Here is a 22,355-nt window from a genome sequence, read left to right as displayed (position 1 = left end):
CAAGCTCCAGTCTGGATCCAGAACACCTAAGAAGAGATGATGCCAACCCCTGAGAGGACCTCAGATGATGCCAACCCTGAAACAACTTACAGAACTAACAAATTTTGCTACAAGTGTGATTGCATCATATAATAATTGCTGTTAGTGTTCATCATCTGGTTGAGTACGTCTTGTATTATTTTTTCTGAAAATTCCTGTCATATGCACATAAACTGAGAGTCACCACTTATAGGCTACTACTAAATATTGTAGAAACTTAATTTTCTGTAAAGTTGCTTTGCAATGATTTGTATCGTAAAAAGTGATATACAAATAAACTAGAAATTGAATTTAAATGAATTGAATGTGGAACACAGATTAATCGTGTCACTTTAAGAAGTTACTCCTAATTTCATTTTGCTAGGTGTATAAAACACCGGTCCACACAATCTGTATCTTCCATTCTAACCTCCCCTACCACCATGGGCAAGATCAAAGAGCTGTCAAAGTATGTCAGAGATTGTAGATCTGCACAAGGCTGGAATGGGCTACAAAACCATCATCAAGAAGCTTGGTGAGAAGGTGACAACTGTTGGTGCGATTATTCAGAAATGGAGGTACATAAAAAACCATAAATGGGCCTCGGTCTGGAGCTCCATGCAAGATCTTGCCTCATGAAGTAAGGATGATCATGAGAAATGTGAGGGATCAGCCCCAAACTATACGGGAGGAGCTTGTTAATGATCTTAAGTTAGTTGGGACCACACAGTCACCAAGCAAAACATTAAAAACGCACTACACCTCAAATGGACTGAAACCTGCAGCGACAGCAAGGTCCTCCTGCTCAAGAAGGCACTTGTAAATGTCCATTTAATGTTTGCATAAATAAAGGAGCTGCTACTTTCAAAACCATATTTAAATTTAAAATAGCCATTCAGATGTGTGTATTAGCTATGGTGTTCATCACAGAGCCAAATACTTATATATATTACACTTAAAAGGCTATTTATTTCCCAATTTATTTTTATTTTTTATTTTTTTTAATCTGGACTACAAAATGCCCTAGGTATTACTTGAAAGTGTTTTGATTCTTTATTGTTCATTCACACTTTACATTATAGGGCTTCATTAGCTAACAAACTGCCAATGAAAAGTTCTTCTAAACTTAATTAATCTTAGGTATTCCAATATTTAATAACACATTGTTAAAATTGAAAGTTGCAACTGTGTTATTTAATGAGCTAACGGAACTAAGACTTGTATTTTTTTTAACAAAGATTATTAACTTCTAAAGCAAATGTAGCTATTGCTCATTGTGAATAAATAATTAGCCACTTTTAAATCTAGACTCAAAACTCATCTGTTTAGCTTTGAATTTCCTGAATGAGCACTATGTGATGTACTATATTTTATGTATTGCACTGTATTTTATGTAAAAATAAAATCTTAAAATTCATTTTAAGTACATTTTTTAATCATTTTCAAAGTTCTCAAATTGCTTGTTTTATTTTTGTGATTATTTTGAATTACCATTGTGTAAGCATTATTAATTAAATTGCAACAGTAAAATTTGATACCGGCATATCCCTATTGAACAGGTGTACCCAATAAAGTGGTCAGTGAGTGTATAAAAGCCCTGGTTTGTAATATTTACAACAAGACCCTTTAGCAAATTTGCTTGAATGCATTGAGATCGAAATCTGCTCTGAGCACAGTGATTTGTTCAAACACCTGTAGCTAAATCCTAAAGCTTGTGACTTATAATGGCAGCAGGACATAACAAAGGGCCAAAATTGCATCAGATGTCATACTGTCAGATTCGTTACAGCCTACAGAGAGCAGTTCCAAAATAGTGACAAGGCATAGCATAGGCGCCGATTTATGTTGTTCTCCGTGGGTGCTCAAGGGCGCACGCCATTTAAAAAATAAAAACAATAGACTAGGCTATTCAAAAAATATTGCATTTCAGAACCTTAGGCTAATGGACAGCGGCCGATACAAACAAACACAACAGCGTCACTTCTCAAAAATACAAACAGGATTGGAGATGAAAAGTTTAACTGACACGTAACCGCTAATGCGTTCAGCTTCTTGGGAAATTAATGTTTTGTAAATATTGATTAAAAAACTATTGCGAAAGGACAGCGTTTCCATTAACCGATTGTTGCGACTAAAATAATGAGTTTCTGGGAATGTCTACCTCATTTATGTTTCAAGGTTTCTTTTGATAGTGGCATGGCTTTTCTTTGAGGTTTCGAATCCATTATTCATATAGGCTAAAAAAATATTTTTTTATTTTATGTATTTAACAAAGAACTCGTATTCTGTCCAAAAGTAGGCTACTTTTGTGTCCATTAGTTTTTCCGCTTTTAAACCGTATATAGGCCTATACTTGAGCAGAAAAATGTTCCCATTTAAACCCTGTTACGAACTTTAAGGAGTCTAGGGAATGTACCGTAACATTTACATATTAACGTACTGCTGGGTATGAAATGAGGTGGAAGAACATGACAGACAAAACTTTGAAAGAGAAAAAATACTGGACGTTTATTCACAAAAAGCCAAAGCCACTAGATCCAGTAAAATAACAATAATAATGTGCGCTATGTACAAGGTGAAAATGTAAACAAACAAACAATAAAATGGGAAAAGAACGAAAGCGGCGCCAAAGGAAAGAACAAAATATAAGAAAACAATCCTTAATCTAAACCTAATCTAACCCATTGGCGCCCCCAGAAAATGTTAACAGGGGTGGCCAAATGAGGCCACAGTAAATTTTGGGGGTGGCACATTAAAATAAAGAAAAAAAATTAAGGGTTTGCAATATAGACAAAAAGTTATATCTCTAGGATTTTATCGATAACGATAATTACACTATTTTGCTGAGTGTTATTGTGCTTATTTTTAATTGTGCTGACACCTGAGTTTTTTTTTTTTTTTTTACTTTACACCATTGTTTCTAAAAGTGTGCATCATATTTTAGGTCAAATACTTGCATTTGGGCTGTTACCAAGCAAATGCAATCAGTATCAACAAAATTGATCTTTGCAATGTAGATAAAACAGAAGCTGCATCTGAAGTGCCATTTAGATGTTTTTACACACTGTTTAATGCAGCTCCGTGGAACATGGAATACTTTAACCTGCAGTTACAAATGAATAAATAATGTTTTGATATTTTAAAGATAAAACATTGAAAACTGATGTTTGAAATTATTTAAAAAATGAAAAGGTTCCATTAAATGTGAAATTAAAACCGGCAATAGGTGGCAGCGAGTCACTGTTAATAAGTGAGTCATTGCGATTGAACCGAATCATTTAAACGGTTGATTCATTCAGGAACGAAACACTTTAATGTTGCTCAGACAGGGCCGGCCCTGACCAATTTGCTGCCCTAGGAAAGATTTTACCTGGCGCCCCATGCATCACAGCCCATTTCACCCATCATTGTGTTCATGATTTAGCATATATATATTTATATATATATATATATATATATATACACACACACACACACATTACAGCAGAACTGTTTCCAACACTCATAATAAATCATCATATTAGAATGATTTCTAAAGGATCATGTGATAGACCGGATGTCACATGTGACACTGAAGAATGGAGTAATGATGCTGAAAATTCAGCTTTGCATCACAGAAATAAATGATAATTTAAAGTATAATAAATTGAAAACAAATTATTTTAAATTGTAATAATATATCACAATATTACTGTGTTTTTTCTGTATTTTTGATCAAATAAATGCAGGCTTGATGAGCAGAAGAAACTTCTTTCAAAAACATTAAAAATAGTAATGTTTCCAAACTTTTGTCCTGTACTGTATCCCCTGCACAACTGTAGAGTAAAACATTAATAAAAAAGTGATAATAAAAAATGCGTCTTAAAACTGACATGATTGTACAAAATCACAGTCTGGGGACTCAGAACTCAGAACAACTGCTAACATTAAGTTTAAGGTAAAAATAACTGCAATGAAATTATAGTATCTTACTCCTATGCAATAAATTGTTCTTTCACTGCATCTCTTTACCTCTGTCTTTATCCTCTTCTCTTCTTTTTGGCACTGTATCTATCGCAGACTATGCTCATTTATAATGTGTCAATGTGTAATGTGTAAATTCGGCCTTCCATCACAATCAGGAAACTTTCACCGTGTCTAGAACTGGCGTGAGCTGCCAGGCCCGTTTCTACGAGCTGTGTGTTAACAAAAGCAGTGCTGTCTACATTGGATGCGGCGTCGGGCACGCTACACTACAAATTACCAACAACTGATCGCGCGCGCTCTGTTTCTGACGCACTTCAAGCACTCGACGGGCGGGGGAAGATTGAAGAGCCGGACTTTTTTTTTTTTTTTTTTTTTGCTTTATTTGGTAGTATTTCGAATTAATGGTTTTTAAATAGTAGCCTATTATAAAAAAAATATGTAAAAAAAGAAAAAAAAAATCACTCGTTCACTCATTCTGGCGCCCCTATGGATGAGTGGCGCCCTTAGCATTTGCCTATACCGCCTATGCCGCGGGCCGGCCCTGTGCTCAGAGACGCAAAACTGTGGCTGCAGCAGGTGCTGCACTTTTTTTTTCACTTCTTAAACTATTGTGAATTTACATTCTGCATTTAAATTAATAGGACCCACTGTAAATAATCCTAGGGGTGGCCGCAGGGGTGTCTACTGGCCAGAGTTTATACAGGGGTGGCCGTGGCCACCCCTGGCCACCCCTTGGGGGCGCCCCTGATCTAACCAAAGCAAAATGTAGAAAATAAACCGAAATCTTCAGTGCATCCGGCACCTTAACTAAACTGTCTAACAAAAACAGAAATACAATGTGTGGCGCTCACTTCTTACCTAGTGTGTCTATACAATATGTACAGTGTATATCGCGATATACTGACCTGCGTTCTCTTCCCTCTGTACTACCAGCTGTTACTCAAGGTCTCATAGTGAACGAATAACTCTTAGTCTGATTAATGATTAGGGATTACGGAAAGCAGTAAATGATTACATACTCGCAAGGCACTGTATAGTGGGGGATGGGACGTTTTCAGAAACGCTGTGATTGGTGGATAGGATATGGAACATGCATGCGACTGGTTATGTCACTGTCACTGTCAACAACATAACCAATCACAGTGTGGCAGATGCTTCATAGCGCCAACTGCAATGTTTAATTTTAATTAATGTAGCCTACTGGCAGTCTGGCACTGGCACACGTGGGTGCTCATTTTCCGTGGGTGCTCGAGCCCCGGAGCACCCACGGTATCGGCGCCTATGAGGCATAGAAATCTTTGGAGATTCAGAGAATTGAGAAGACTCTTTTAAGAGATTTTGTAATGTCGGCAGCTCACCAGAGAATGGAAATGTCAATTTCTGAAATCCACTTTTGATTTCACTTTAATCTTATATTTATAGTGCTAAGGCATATACAATGAGGTGACATTAAATTTGGCATTTTTGATCTGGCAAAAATGTTTAGTTCAAAATGGTTTATGCAAAGATTTTAGCTAATAATCTAATTAATATGAAAATGTTTTGTTTAAATATTATGAACTTTCTTACACTTTGACTATCAAAAACCCCAGCTTAAATGTGTTAATATCAAATTTCAAGAATGTGATATTAAAAGGGGTCATATGTTGCTAAAAAGAAAATTATTTAAAAAAAAAAACATTATTGAAAGTGACGTGACATTCAGCCAAGTATGGTGACCCATACTCAGAATTTGTGCTCTGCATTTAACCCATCCGAAATGCACACACACAGAGCAGTGAACACACACACGGAGCAGTGGGCAGCCATTTATGCTGCGGCGCCCGGGGAGCAGTTGGGGATTCGATGCCTTGCTCAAGGGCACCTAAGTCGTGGTATTGAAGGTGGAGAGAGAACTGTACATGCACTCCCCCCACCCACAATTCCTGTCGGCACGGGACTCGAACTCACAACCTTTCGATTGGGAGTCCGACTCTCTAACCATTAGGCCACGACTTCCCAATTCGCCACAGAATGTGCATTACTATTTCTCCTCCATGCATCACCTTCATGAAATGCATTGATTTTTACAAAGCGCATCGTTCTGAAAAACGAGGTGTACACTGATTGACAGTGCATTATGATTGGCCGAATACCTCAAGTGTGTGACGGAAATGTTAAACCCCTTACCATACCGGATGCCATTTCCAGGGAGTGCCGTGACAAAGGAGGCATTTGTTGCATCCAGTGCGGACATAATTATGGATTATAATGACTTACCTACTGTCTTAATACCTATACTTTCTTTTTACGCGTAAAGTTGCATCGCTCAACATAAACATAAAACCATGTCTGCATTTGTGATTGGAGAAATGACAAACTTGCGCTACTCTACACTGCTCAAAACTCGCATTTGAATCATCAGTGGCAAATTCTTTAAATATGTAAACGTACATACAGACTATGAGTCAGAAAAGCTGTCATTGTATTCAACTCTCCAAGGATCACAAGGAAATAAGGTCAAAGTATTTTCGCATTTGCAACGACACACCGAGTCTTCATGACATGGCATGGCAGTGGCAGCAACAGTAAAATTATGCCTTCTTTCTTTGCATGAACATTTGGGAGGTGTTATGCAAATCTTCCCAAACAGTAATGCAGACATTTGGGGGCATGTTTAAACAAGGAATTTTAGGAGGGCGTGGAAGAGTCTTTACTTTTATAAAGAAAATCTCTTTGGGTTTGAGACTTTAGTCTTAGCAACTTTAGGGACCTTATCTCTTCACAAACAGCTTATAACACTCAAAAGAGAAGAGAAAGGACAACTTGAAAATGCATCATATGATTCCTTTAAGATAAAGTTAAAAATTAAAGTATGGAAGGATTTTCTGGTCACGCCCAATAAAATGGCCTCACCCCTTTCACTTGATTGACAGGTTTCCGTGTAGATGTCGGAAATTCAAATGCAAAAGGAATTGTGATTCCATTTGAGTTTTGGCAGTTTACATGCGCAGTGCAGAGAGTGAAAAAGCAAATGTGGTAAATAATATTGCTATTTAAATATGACAGGCTCATAGCTCGTAAGACATGAGAAATGCATTTGCAAATGGACTTTGCTTTTTCATTTGTAATTTGGCACTCACTGTGCCTTTCACGAAAGTGAAAATTTAAACGGTAATGCAAGATTTGCAAATGCATTTGGATTATGTCACAATTCATGGGTACACATTTTGAAAATGCAAATTAAAATACAATTTACAATTCCATTTGAAAATAGTCCGGAAACTCCTTCCATATAAAAGCCTGTTTTTTTATTACACTGTATTTAATATACAATTTACTGTTTCTATCGTTAACTGTTTTAAATTCATTTTAAATCAAAAAGTTTGAAAATACCTTGTTTGATTGTTGTGATTATTATTTATTGTTTCATTAATATTTTACTTTCTTTTATGTAAAGAATTTGAATTACCATTGTGTATGAAATGAACTATAAAAATAAACTTGCATTGCCATGCCTATTAAGTATTTCATATAGGGGATGTTCGAGAGAACCTTAACTCTTTTATTCCATTCCCATTGAAATATTCCTATTTAGTATAGTGTTGTCAAATGATTAATCATGATTAATAGCATCAAAAATAAAAGTATTTGTTTATATTATATTTGTATGAGCTCCTTTTACATTATAATCCTCTATGTCTGCTACGTTCTCAAAACTCAGGTAATTTGAGAATACCTTGAATATCAAAATCAACTGCAGGCGGCAGACCCTTTTCCTTTTTAGCGGCTAAACTCTGGAATAACCTACCTAACATTGTTCGGGAGGCAGACACACTCTTGCAGTTTAAATCTAGATTAAAGACCCATCTCTTTAACCTGGCTTACAAATAACACACTAATATGCCTTTAATATCCAAATCCGTTAAAGGATTTTTAGTCTGCAGTAATTAGGTAAACCGGACCCGGGAACACTTCACATGACACCCGATGTACTTGCTACATCATTAGAAGAATGGCAGATCCAGTCTGTATCCAGATCAGAGGGTCACTGCAGTCACCCGGATCCAGTACGTATCCAGACCAGATGGTGGATCAGCACCTAGAAAGGACCTCTACATCCCTGAAAGACAGCGGAGACCAGGACAACTAGAGCCCCAGATACAGATCCCCTTGTCTCAGAGGACCACTAGGACAAGACCACAGGAAACAGATGATTCTTCTGCACAATCTGACTTTGCTGCAGCCTGGAATTGAACTGCTGGTTTCGTCTGGTCAGAGGAGAACTGGCGAGAAGGGTGTGGCTGCAGACTTGCACATGCACTCTCAGACACTTGCACTTCCGCAAGTGACGTCACAGGTAGCGGAGAGTGCAAGTAGCGATTGCAAGTGACATTGTAATTGTAAAAAATTATACAAAATAAAAAATAAAGACTGCAAGTGATGTCACTAGTGGAAGTGCAAGTGTCTGAGAGTGCAAGTGCAAGTCTGCAGCCAGACCCTCTTGGAACAGGCCCCCCAACTGAGCCTGGTTTCTCCCAGGGTTTTTTCCCCATTCTGTCACCGATGGAGTTTCGGTTCCTTGCAGCTGTCGCCTCTGGCTTGCTTAGTTGGGGACACTTCATCTACAGCGATATCGTTGACTTGATTGCAAATAAATGCACAGACACTATTTAAACTGAACAGAGATGACATCACTGAATTCAATGATGAACTGCCTTTAACTGTCACTTTGCATTATTGACACTGTTTTCCTAATGAATGTTGTTCAGTTGCTTTGACGCAATGTATTTTGTTTAAAGCGCTATATAAATAAAGGTGACTTGACTATATTATATAAGTATGTGTACTGTGTGTATTTATTATGTATATGTAAATACACACACATACAGTATATATTTAGAAAATAAGGTGATTTAAAGTTATTTTCTCGTCCAGCAAATTGGCGAACACATGGCAGATTACAGTTTGACCCAAAAATCATCTCAAGGGCCCTCACCTCTTCTTTATACGGGCTGCTGTCATTGTGAAATAACTGACTCATTCGGGGTCATTGTGAGAACTCAACGGGGGGGCGACCCACGTTTCTCATCAGGGAGCCGCACTATGCCTTTGATGTCTTTTCATCCGTCATGGTTTCTTTTTGCTCAGCAAGGCAACGATTAATGCAGGCAGATTTAATCTATTTAAAGGAATATGCTGCTAAGCAATTAAAAAAGTTTGAATCCATATGAGATTTTGATTCATTTTTACTCTAGCAACATGCAGTTTAAGATGGAATGGCAACTGGGTGAAAAAGGTGGAGAAAATGTTCCTTTGGGCTCCATTGATTTGGAGTGCTGCTTCTGACAAATCTCACAGTTTATAAAACTGAATGAAGAATTTACTGAAAAAATATGCACCATATGAGACATTCATTATTCACAACAGTTTGTTGACATGAAGTGACTAATTCTAAAAAATAAAAGAGGATATGATGGTTTCACTGCATGCTCAAAACCCATCCCCGTGTTTTTGAATACAGAGTACATTTTGACCAATACACACAAAGATGCATTTGAACAGCTTTGAATGTTTTTGTTTCACTGTTAGCTATTATATGAAAGCAGAATTTTCACAAGATAAAACACAGTCAATGTTTAATTTACTTTACTTATAGCAAATAAAGATATACCGTGTCTTGATAGGAAAGGTTTCAGTATTAAAAGGATCTCTTACCTGCCCACTGCTCATCACACACGGTGAACAGGCTGGTTTTGTTGGTGAGCTCTGGAAGCAGACTGCTGCATTCCATGACAATGGCTTGTGGAATCATGATGACGCAGGAAACCAGCCAGATCAGAATGATACTCTTGCGGGCTCTTTTGGCAGTACTCTTAAACTTCAGGGGGTGGCAGATAGCATACCAGCGATCTTGGGCAATGCAGCTCAGTGTCAGAACCGATACAGACACAGAGATTGTCTGGAAGACAACAGAGAGGGGATGGAATCACAGAAACCACAGTGTGGAACAAGAATCATGGCCAAAAAAGAACGTACACAATTTCAGAATAATGCATTAAGTTTCAGAAAAAGAGCTTCCAAATTTTTCCATTTTCTGTAATGTTCCTAACTGGACGAACACATATTGCTAAAATACTTTAAACATATTCTTTATATATATATATATATACATATATATATATATATATATATATATATATATATATATATATATATATATTCAGCTGAACTCAAACTGAATGTGCTGAAGGAGAGTTGTAGTTCTCAGCATACATTTCATTAGCCTGAATAGAGTAAATGTTAAAATTAAGTGTTATTTTATGTGTATTTTGCACAAGTTGGATAGGGAGAAATGCAAAAGCTTAAAACTACTGTATACTGCATGTTGCTTAACTGTGTACATCTAAGTGTAGTTTTATGTTTAAGTAACAGGGTTAAGATTTATAGAACCCTGCACATGAAACAATGTATCATACATGGCCACAATTTAACTGATACAGAGGGGAAAATAATAAGCGGTGGGAACATATTCTTAATTTGTGGCCACAATATTTATTTTTTCATGTCATGTGTGGGTCTGTGCAAAAGTACTGCAGAGTAGATATGACCCAGTGAATGTTGCTGCAGTTTTTGCCCCCAAAAATTAGGTGATTGTTTTTAATTTATTATTATTTCCTAAAATAACATCTGACCAGCCTAATCTGTGAATCTGATAAAATTACAAACGATTATTGGTCTAAAACAGGGGTGCTGTTTTAACTTTTTTGCCAGCCAAAACCCTTAGACATGAAATATTTTCTTGAACTATTTCCTTGGAGTTTAATAGTTACACTTTTAATCATTCAAAAACACATTTGCATGTTCATGGTTCTCTGATGTTGGTAAATGGTCACATAACATGCAATTAGTATTAGTGTTTTATTTTGTCTTTGTAGTTGGACTTTAAAGTGAACTTGCTTTTTATTTGTGATAGTGTCTCAGTCCACAGTCAAACACTTATATTTTACTTTTTTCTTTTTTTTATTTCTTTTTTTTTATACGTCTATGCCTTTTTTTCAGGGATTCATTTCTTTACCTTCAAACATTCAAACCCTTGAGCTTTTTATTTTGGTGAAATACTGGTGAAATGGTGTAAATTTCTGTCCACAAAATGTTTGTGGAGTTGCTGCATTTACTGAGAACCAAGCTGCTCTGAGACACTAAATACAGTGGATCATATCATGATTATCTTGCAGCCCCATTTATTTATTTTTATTTTAAATTCAATGTTATTAATTATTAGTTTTTCATAAACTCACAACCCCCCTGGATTTCCTTCATGACCCCCCTTTGGGAAACACTGGTCTAAAACATCAATTTGCTGAGAAAAGGGGGAATAGTTATAATCATGCAACCAAACGCATAAATGGAAATCCAGAAAATGGCCTGGAAAATTTTGAAATGAAGACCAACATCATGCATGCATGTACAGTACTGTGCTGTAGCTGAAGCAGTCCAGATTGGACTCCTTTGATTTACAGAAAAATATATATTTTCAGTTGTGCTATAAGATATAATGTAAATGTGGATTGTTGAAATTCCATTTCCAAAAGAAGAGTACCATATTTTAAAAGAAAAGGACATCAGATGACATGATTATTGCTTGATTTTCATTGCATGTCTTCTGTACAAATTGTTCAATTTCTAGCAGATATGCTTTTGAAGTGGTCCTTACAGCGATTCCATGAACACTTTGGCATAGCATCTTTCTTTGAGAATCAAAAGGCACAAATGTGATTAGAAACAAGTGATTTTATTCAGGAATATATCAACACTTATAGCAGCTGCTGTGATGGCTCACAGCTGCTTCTTCAATCTTGATAACTTCAAAACTCTCATTAATATTCAAACATCCAACTGGGGAAAATAACAATGCCTATCAGGGATATTGAAGAAACAATGGAACTTGTAGCATTCAAACTGTGAAGGATATGACAACTGGAATATCAAAGTCCATCCAACAGGTACTTCATAGAAAATCTGTTCTTAAAAAGTGACTAGAGGAGCATGTTTTCATCTCCAAGAACTATACCAGTTCCATTTACTGATGTTGACAAGCGTGTCTTTTATAGCAGTACATCTCTAGCTCCAATAAATAAATAAATTACTTTCAGAGAGCTTAAGCTGTTGATGCGATTTACTGACAGGGAAGCAAAGCAATCACTTAAAACATGCAGAAACAGCCTTTAGCAGTAGAATCTTCTGGTATGTCGACTGATGTGTTAGAAGTAATAGATGTTCAAGATCAAAGGTTTCATAATTCACAAATGTACAGGTCTCAAAACACTTGAAACTTCATTTTAAAAGGGCTTCCCTATAAAATAAAATAAAATAAAATAAAATAAAATAAAATAAAATAAAATAAAATAAAATATAGTGCCAAAAGTACATACATTCTGAGCTTCCTCACCTGTAAGTAAGGTAATATCTTGCACAGGGTCTGTCCGAAGAACCAGGTTTCTGTAATGTCCACCACAAGACTTGCAGGAAGACATGTGATTGTGACCAGAATGTCTGCGAAGGACAGGTTCACGATGAAGTAGTTAGTCACTGTGCGCATGTGATGGTTTTTCCAAACTGCAAAACAGACTGAAAAGAAAGGTACCTTTAGGAACATTTTGTGGCTGTTAAAACTGCAGCCAAAGTAACCTTTAAATAACCGACATCTAAGTTTCTTTCTTTTCTTTCTTTTTTTTTTTTTTTAAAGAATGTCTTTTATTATTATCATTTTTTTCTAGAACAAAACTACTGAGGTCCTCAATTATGGTGTGAATTTAAATATACACTGAAGAAGTTATTAACGCAACACTTTTGTTTTTGCCCCCATTTTTCAACCAAGGCAAGGCAAGGCAAGTTTATTTATATAGCACATTTCGTGCACAATGGTAATTAAAAGTGCTTTACATAAAATAAAGTAAAATAATCACGAAGAAAATTAATAACAATAATAAATAAGCAATTTTAAAACTTTTAAAATTATCGAAAAGTTTACTTATTTAAAATGAATTTAAAACAGTTAGAAAATTATTTTACATTAAAAAAAATATATATATATATATATATATATATATATATAGTGCAATCAGTACGGACATTGCACAGTGCTCATTCAATAAATGCACAGCTAAACAGATGAGTTTTAAGTCTAGATTTAAATGTGACTAGTGTTTTAGCACATCTGATCTCTCCTGGAAGCTGATTCCAACTGCGGGCGGCATGGTAACTAAAGGCGGACTCCCCTTGTTTTGTGTGAATCCTTGGTATTTCTAACTGACTCGATCCTAATGATCTGAGTGGTCTGTTATGTTTATATTCAGTGACCATATATGCAATATATTTCGGTTCTAGGTCATTTAGTGACTTATATACTATTAAAAGTACTTTAAAATCAATCCTAAATGTAACTGGAAGCCAGTGTAAGGACCTGAGGGCTGGTGTGATATGCTCAGATTTTCTGGTTCTAGTCAGAATCCTGGCAGCAGCGTTCTGAATGAGCTGCAGCTGTCTAACTGTCTTTTTGGGAAGGCCGGTGAGGAGCCCATTACAATAGTCCACCCTGCTGGTGATAAAGGCATGAACAGGTTTCTCCAAGTCTTGGCTGGAAACAAAACATCTAATTCTTGCAATGTTTTTTAAACATAGTATGCTGATTTAGTTACTGCTTTGACATGACTACTGAAACTAAGGTCTGTCTCCAGAATCACACCAAAATTCCTGACTTGATTTTTTGTTGTTTGACCCCTAGAGTCAAGGTATGCATTCACCTTGAAAACTTCATCTTTGTTTCCAAATGCAATGACTTCAGTTTTTTCCTTGTTTAACTGAAGAAAATTCTGGCACATCCAACTATTAATTTCATCAATGCATTGGCAGAGGGAGTCAATGGGGCTGTAGTCATTTGGAGATAAGGCTAGGTAAATCTGGGTATCATCAGCATAGCTGTGATAGGCAATTTGGTTCTTTCTCATTATTTGACTTAGTGGGAGCATATACAGGCTAAACAACAGCGGTGCAAGAATTGTCCCTTGTGGGACTCTGCATGTCATGGACATCCACTTAGACTTATACTCTCCTAGACTCACATAATAGCCTCTCCCTTCTAAGTATGACCTGAACCATTTGAGTCCCATCCCAAAAAACCTGACCCAGTTTTCCAGTCTCTCTAGTAGTATGTTATGATCGACAGTGTCAAACGCAGCACTGAGATCTAGCAAAACCAGCACCGATATTTTGCCACAATTGAGTCACAATTTAAGCAAATATAATTTATTATCTTAATGAATGCTGTCTCTGTGCTGTGATGCAGTCGAAAACCAGATTGAAAATTGTCCAGGTATCCATTTGAGTTTAAGTATTCTTTCAGCTGATTAAAAACTAACTTTTCTATAATTTTGCCTATAAAAGGAAGATTAGATATTGGTCTAAAATTGCTCAAAATGATGTTATCAAGATTGCTATTTTTCAGGAGGGGCTTAACAACTGTAGGTCTTAAGGAGTTAGGAAATGTCCCAGAAAGAAGTGAGGCGTTCACCACTTCTAAAAAATCTGCTTCTAGGCAGTTAAGCACACTTTTAAAAAAGATGTGGGAAGTGTGTCAAGATAACAGGTTGGGGGTAAGGAGTTACAAAGTAACGGATTACAGTAACTATATAACTTTTTTGGGTAACAAAGTAAAGTAACACATTACACTAATAATATTGGTAACTACACTACTTTACTAGACTATAGGAACGCGCTTTCCTGCGTTACAGAAATGCCGTGTTTGCCTTTGTGTAAAGTTCTGGGCCGGGTTTCCTGATAACGATTGATCTTAGCGCTTAAGAGTCTTTTCTATGAGTAATTTTATGATCGTTCGTTATTGTCTGACGTGCGTTTCCCAACATTGCACGTAAAGCAATCGCACAGCTTTGCTTCAAGTGCTACGTAGGAGTCGCTCTCCGCTTGAAAAAATGCTGAAATGTCATCTTATAGACCAGGGGTTTTCAAACTGTGGGTCGCGACCCACTTGTGAGTCACAGAGTGGAACAAGATTGGTCGCACAAAGTCACTTGGCTGCAGCTAAATTTGCGTTTTAATGACTGTGTTGTGTATATCGGTCTGGCTGCGGTCCCTTCTACAAATGCAGTTAAAGTTAAGGTGATGAGTAGACAGAAGTTGGGCTCAGGTGGTTGTGATGTGGGATGTGTTTCCCATACATTTATTTATTTGTGGAGACTCGCCACGATTTTAAAACTAAACGATTTTACAAAAGGCTTTGTTGAATAAACATGAGCATGTACTGCACATTTAATAATAATAATAATTCCTTACATTTATATGTTTAAATATCAAAATGAGGCACAGGTGTTTTTATATCACTGTTTTTCTGAAGGAACACTTGCATGTTATATGCCTGATAAAGTAGCATTTGTGAGCTCAGCGCTGCTTTGTTTACAGCTGTTATTGGGGAAACCTCTATTTCTTGCGCTTTAAAGCATCTCCTGCTTAACATTTCTTCCATGTTTTATTTTTAATAGTAAATCCCCTTTGTTAACCAAAAAATAAAGTTTGCTTAATTTTCAATATTTAAAAGAAAATCTAAATTAATGTTTTATGCCTTCATTTGATAACCAGAAAAATGTAAATACACAACAGAATTTCTGAGGGGAAAAAACATTTCATAAGGCTATTTTAAGAAAAATTGAATAAATGAAGTGGTTTTTAAGCATTTAAATAATTAAACAAGCTAAAAAAATCAAACATATGGTGAAGAAAAAATAAAACATTTCATAGGGCCCTAAACATGTAATTTAAAAAAAAAAACTTTTAATAAATTGCTGTGAAAATGTATGTGTTATGATTTAAATTAATTAGACATGCTTTTTGATTAATACAATTAAATGTAACCATTAAAAAGGAGTTGAGAAAAAAAATAAAACAGAAAAAAATGGAATCCAGAAAAATTTCAACGGAATTTGGAAAAAAAATCCCTAAAAAATTTAAAAAAACTAAAGTTAAGTAATAAGTAGTGGAGTTACTTTTCAAATGCAGTAACTAGTAAAGTTATCTCATTACAAATACAGAAGTAGTAACTAATTACATTTTTTGAGTAACTACCTCAATATGCGCTTGGCTTTTCTGCATTGTCTTTTCATAGTCTGAACTGCTGTTGATCTTCTCCAAACTGATTTCTGTCTGTTTGTTTTCTTTCTGACTATGGAACAATATCATCAATAACATTCTTAACTTTTGAGTTGAAGGAATCAAGGAGAATATCAACAGAGTCTGCAGAAATGCTTGGTGTTAAAGATATAGCCTCCATGAATAGTACACTTGTGTTCTCGTTTATGCATCTCCTTCTGACAGAGACCGATCTAGATTCAGTTGTAGCAGAGATCAAAATATCAAAGAAAATACAGAAGTGATCAGATAGTGCTACGACCTTAATAACAATGGATGAAATGTTTAGACCCATACTGATGATTAAGTCTAGAGTGTGTCCACCTTTGTGTGTGGGTCCATGCACATGCTGAATCAGGTCAAAAGTGTTTAGAACCGTTTTCATTTATTTTGTAGTTTTGTTTTCTGAATTATCTATGTGAATATTAAAATCCCCTGCAATAGCAAAACAGTCAAACTCTGAGGAAATCATTGATAACATTTCTGTGACCTCTTCAACAAAGGCTGGAGAGTATTTTGGAGGCCTGTAAATAATAATAAACAGAATGCGTGGAGCACCTTTCAGCATAATCCCTAGATATTCAAAAGACAAATACTGACCAAATGACACTTGCTTGCATTGATAGACATCTTTAAATAGAGCAGCTACACCACCTCTCCTAACAGTCCTGCAGACACTCAGGAAAGTGAAGTAAGGTGGGGCTGCTTCATGAGGACTGTTGCATTGCAGCTGTCTTCTAGCCATATTTCGTTTAGAGACATACAATCCAGATTGTTTAAAGTCATTGATTAGAAATGATTTATTTTTTTAGTGAGCGAATGTTTAAAGATGCTAAATTGATGGCTGTGCTTTGTGTCTTTACATCAATCTTAGTTTGCCCTTCGGCTTGAGATGGCCTTAGACTTTCTATCACGTGATAAAACTGAAATAGAGAAAGCTACAGGCACACTGGGTTGTTTTGTAAGCATTTGGACCCGACACATATCAACTTCAGCAGATAGAGGGTTTGGGCCCTGCCGTTGTGGCAGCGGTCGGAGAGCTCTCATAGGAACAGGGCCCACAGGCTTTGGTGGTTGAAGGGCCCGCCATTTTTTTTGTTGATATCTGTGGGCTTGCAGCAAATGAGTGAGAGAGTTTAGTCCCAGCATACACCAATTCCTCAATTTTCTGTGAAAAGCACAGAAGTGGAGATGGTGGAGAGAGGGATAATGTGTCTGGTGAGATGGGCTGTGTCTCTGGTGTTTCCGGTGGCTGTGATATGTTGTCCTGGCTTCCCTGGCTGTTTTCAAGAAAGTTGCCTTGGGTGGTGAATCTTTTAGCTGTTTTGATATATCACGGTCTGTCTGTGAGGAGCTCTGTGGGCAGGGCTAAGCCGGGATTATGTCCATCAGCAGTGCTTGTTTTGGCTGCATGGAGTTATCAGTGTCCTTGTGGGATATGTCAACCACATGATGACTCAGACCCGGTGTGTGTGTGCTGAATGGATTGACACACTCTGCTGAAGGATGACGGACGGAAAAGTAGATATTTTCCTTAAACACTCTAACACCAAGTTTTTTTGGTTGGAGGCCATCAGTTTTAAACAATTGTCTATGGCCTCAGAAAAGATTGAAGTTGTTCATGAAATTCACTCCTTTTTTATTACAAGATCTTTGTAGCCATGTGTTCAGCCCAAGCATATACATATTTGTTCCCCTTGCTGGGAGTGGTCCACTGATGAACGACTGAACTTTTAAGTCTTTGAAGTGTTTCAAAGAGTTCACTGAAGTCCTTCTTAAGGAGTTCTGACTGCTCTTTCCGAATATCATTTTTCCCCACATGGATGATTATTAGATTTGCAGTCTTGTGATTCATCAGAATATTCTGAAGTTCCTTGTTCACATCAGAGATCGTTGCTTGAGGAAGGCAGCATGTTGTTGTAGTCCTGCTACTAATGTTTCTGATAACATAGTCACCCACTATCAAGAGTCCTGGGCTCGGCTGTGCTCTGAGCTGAATGCCGCTGTCTTCTCGACCTTGAGCGCCTGTTAGTAGCGGTGTTAGCTGCTGGCTGATCCGATCCATGTTTAATCACATTTGGGGATTCCTCACCCACATTCATTAATGCTTCAAATCTCAAGATGTATAGGGGGTGGTAGAATACCAGTATTTAAAAGCCTTGTCATAGTCGTATCTGGGGTAGAGAAAGCTACGGTAGCAATACGAGAAACTCGTGACAATCTGATGTCTCATGTTCCTTTGGGTCTCGCTCCCTGTTTGAGCCATCGATTAGTGTGGCAATCAGTTTCGGCTTGTTCCGAAACTGATTGTTCTACACTTGGTATAAACTGTTGAGATTCAGAAGATTCATGGGACTCACCGGCTGTATGCTGAGGGGGTCCATGACGAGATTCTGCTGAGTGTTCTGCCTGTTTTGGAAGTCCAGAAAGTAACTTTGTTTCAAGAATCACAATCCTTTGTCGAAGTTTGCAGCAGTTCATGCAACAAGTAGATCCAACAGGAAGCATTTTCTCTCTCTTCTGTTTGAATGTAGGCAGTTGTTATCGCGTCTCCGGAATGTAAGCTGCTGGCAGTGGGAGACAAAGTTTTCTTTTTGTAGTATTATTCCAGTCCCAAAGAGTTTTTAGTTTTAGCGTTTGTGCCAAAAATATGTTGTTTGAGCACTGTGCTGATCTGCTGAAGTAAAAATCGTAGAAAAATCTGAGAAAAGTACAGAAGTAAGAAGCAAAGCGCATAGCAGTAAGCTAGAATGTCCGAATGGTAGCAAAGCCGGAAGCAAACTGCCTGAACACTGAACACTGAAGACTTTTTCTATGTACACAAAAGGCAATTTTTTCCTCAAATATTGTTTACAAATCTGTCTAAATCTGTGTTAGTAAACACTTCTTGTTTGCTGAGATAATCCATCCACCTCACAGGTGTAGCATATCAAGATGCTGATTAGACAGCATGACTATTGCACAGGTGTGACTTAGGCTGGCCTCAATAAAAGGCCACTCTAAATTTCCACAGATGTCACAAGTTATCACCAGATGTCACAAGAGAGAGCGTGCAGTTGGCATGCTGACTGCAGAAATGTTCACCAAAGCTGTTGTCCGTGAATTGAATGTTCATTTCTCTACCATAAGACTCCAAAGGCACTTCAGAGAATTTGGCAGTACATCCAACCGGCCTTAAAATGGTAGACCACATATAACCACACCAGCCCAGGACCTCCACATCCAGCATCTTCACCTCCAAGAGCGTCTGAGACCAGCCACCCGGACAGCTGCTGCAGCAATCGGTTTGCGTAACCAAAGAATTTCGACACAAACTGTCAGAAACCGTTTCAGGAAAGCTCATCTGCATGCCCATCGTCTTCTTCGGGGTCTCGACCTGTCTGCAGTTTGTCATTGTAACCGACTTGAGTGGGCAAATGCTCACATTTGTTGGTGTCTTCACGGATGAATCCTAGTTTTCAGTATAAAGGGGCAGATGGCAGACAGTGTGTGTGGGTGAGTGGTTTGCTGATGTCAACGTTGTGGATCGAGTGGCCCATGTTGGCGGTGGGGTTATGGTATAGTATGGTTATGGTATACGACAATGTATTCTAGTTCCTGCCAATATCCAGCAACTTCACACAGCCATTGAATAGGAGTGGACCAACAATCCACAGGCCACAATCAACAACCTGATCAACTCTATGCAAAGGAGATGTGTTGCACTGCATGAGACACATTTTAGAGTGTAATTTTATTGTGGCCAACCTAAGGCACACCTGTGCAATAATCAAGCTGTCTAATCAGCATCTTGATATGCCACACCTGTGAGGTGGATGGATTATCTCAGCAAAGGAGAAGTGCTCACTCTCAACACAGATTTAAACAGATTTGTAAATAATATTTGAGAGAAATAGGCCTTTTGTGTACATAGAAAAAGTCTTAGATCTTTGAGTTCAGCTAATGAAAAATGGGGGCAAAAACAAAAGTGTTGCATTTATAGTTTTGTTCAGTATGATTAACACACATCATAGTGATGAAAAGCAAAATTTGCTCATTGGAAAACTGTGGCTATGCCTACATTTAAAGTACAAAACATTCCTGCACATACAGCATTTGTGAGGCTGTGTGCTCAGAATATGAATCTTGTGAAACCCAAGTCACTCAACAAAATAACTTTTTAGAAGAGGAAATGGAAATGCTTCAGGAAATGTGTAGCATGCCCCCCCACAAAAGGTGTGTTATTGTAAATCACAAATTGCTCAACTGATTTACAATAACACACCTTTTGCCTCTCCGGAGGGGCTGCAAGCATGAAAATCAATGTTTATCAGGTCTCCGTGTAGAAGTGCCGTATTTGGAATGACAAGCTGCTATATGCTATAAACTGTGCTAGCTTGGGAGCGCGCATTCAAAAAGAAAACAAAAGCGCGCAGCTCAAAAACGGAAGTCAGCCATCTCAACACAAAATTTCAAAATAAAAGACCTTTTTTTATGCCTTTTCTGTAACAAACTTATGGTTATTTACACTCCCACCAAATTATGAGAGTTTGTTATATCAGGATAACAACAACGAAGAATTTTCAACATGACATAACCATTTCTCTTAAATCAATGTGTAGCATGCCCCCCCACAAAAGGTGTGTTATTGTAAATCACAAATTGCTCAACTGATTTACAATAACACACCTTTTGCCTCTCCGGAGGGGCTGCAAGCATGAAAATCAATGTTTATCAGGTCTCCGTGTAGAAGTGCCGTATTTGGAATGACAAGCTGCTATATGCTATAAACTGTGCTAGCTTGGGAGCGCGCATTCAAAAAGAAAACAAAAGCGCGCAGCTCAAAAACGGAAGTCAGCCATCTCAACACAAAATTTCAAAATAAAAGACCTTTTTTTATGCCTTTTCTGTAACAAACTTATGGTTATTTACACTCCCACCAAATTATGAGAGTTTGTTATATCAGGATAACAACAACGAAGAATTTTCAACATGACATAACCATTTCTCTTAAATCAACTTATGAGCATTCTAATATCAGAATTAGCTTTTGCACAGGACACTCTACACTAGAAAGCTTATTACTGCGTTGACCTTTGTTATTCAGTCTCTTATCTCCAAAGGAAATTTTCACTCTTCTCACGAGACCATCCTTGCCGGTAATAGTCTCCAGGACTCTGGCAAGTCTCCATTCACCTCAGGGTGACAGCTCATCAATGTCCAACACAACATCACCTACCCTTAGATTTCTTTTTGGGGAGTGCCAGCGCTGCCTAGCAATAATGTTGTGCAGATACTCACGCCTCCACCGGCATCAGAACTGCTCAGTCAAGAACTGCACATGACGTCATCTCTTTGCTCCATAGAGGTCCTCCTTTGGGAAGGTACCAGGTGGAGGCAGTATTATGCTGGATTTCATGTGGAGCAGGTGGTTGGGGGTAAGTGGTTCCAAGCTGTCAGGGTTGTTATTGTTAAGGTTGTCTACAGTCAGTGGGCGACTATTGACTATGGCCATCGCTTCATAGAATAAAGTCCTTAATGAAGCATCATTAAGTCTGCCATGCACAAGGGACAGAGTAGTATTCAATACACTCCTGACAGTTCTTATCTGACGCTCCCAAACTCCACCTGCGTGACTGGAGTGTGTTGCATTCATCACAAAGTCGCACTGTTTTTGGGACAAATAAGTACTCAGTCTTTGAGTGTCCAAGTGTCCAGTTCACTTAGGGCAACCTTAAACTCATTCTTTGCGCCAACAAAGTGTGTTCCCTGATCACATTGGATTTGGCGAATTGCACCTCTGATAGCAATGAAACACCTTAATGCATTATTGAAAGTGTCAGCGGATAAGTCCTCTAATAGCTCAATGTGAATGGTGCGAGAGCAAAATCAAGTGAATAAAAGTCCATACCGTTTATGTTGTTTTCGGCCTTCTGTGGTTACAAAAGGGCCAAAACAGTCCATACCGTAAAGTCATACCGTAAAAAAAAATACAGAATGCCTAAGGCCCTTTCTTTTGGCATGTCTTTGAATGTTTAGTCCTTTGTTTTTGTTTCTACTGCACATTCAGACGGAGGGATGCTTTGTAGAACAGCAGGGCTATTTGAGATAAATTTGTGTAGACGGAGCCCTCCTTGCTTGCATATCTCTGTGGCCTCTTGTGCGAGCTATATTGCCTTTTCAACTGTGTCTGTGCTTGTGACTCCGTCGTC

At 37.6% G+C, this 22,355-nt stretch overlaps 1 protein-coding gene across 1 annotated transcript in view; it reads right to left on the bottom strand.

Moving 5' to 3' along the window:
- Window positions 1-22,355, bottom strand: part of hcrtr2 (hypocretin (orexin) receptor 2) — a 92,253-nt gene that overhangs the window by 45,088 nt on the left and 24,810 nt on the right. The window contains exons 2-3 of the mRNA XM_059566823.1: window positions 12,416-12,594; window positions 9,682-9,925 (exon numbers count right to left, since the gene is read on the bottom strand). Coding sequence (XP_059422806.1) covers window positions 9,682-9,925; window positions 12,416-12,594 — 423 coding nt within the window. The remainder of the gene's footprint in view (window positions 1-9,681; window positions 9,926-12,415; window positions 12,595-22,355) is intronic.

This window comes from Carassius carassius, chromosome 14 (assembly GCF_963082965.1).
Source record: "Carassius carassius chromosome 14, fCarCar2.1, whole genome shotgun sequence".
In the NCBI taxonomy this organism is placed as follows: domain Eukaryota; kingdom Metazoa; phylum Chordata; class Actinopteri; order Cypriniformes; family Cyprinidae; genus Carassius; species Carassius carassius.
The sequence above is the reverse complement of the archived record's forward strand: the minus strand, read 5'-3'. Positions and strand labels throughout refer to the sequence as shown.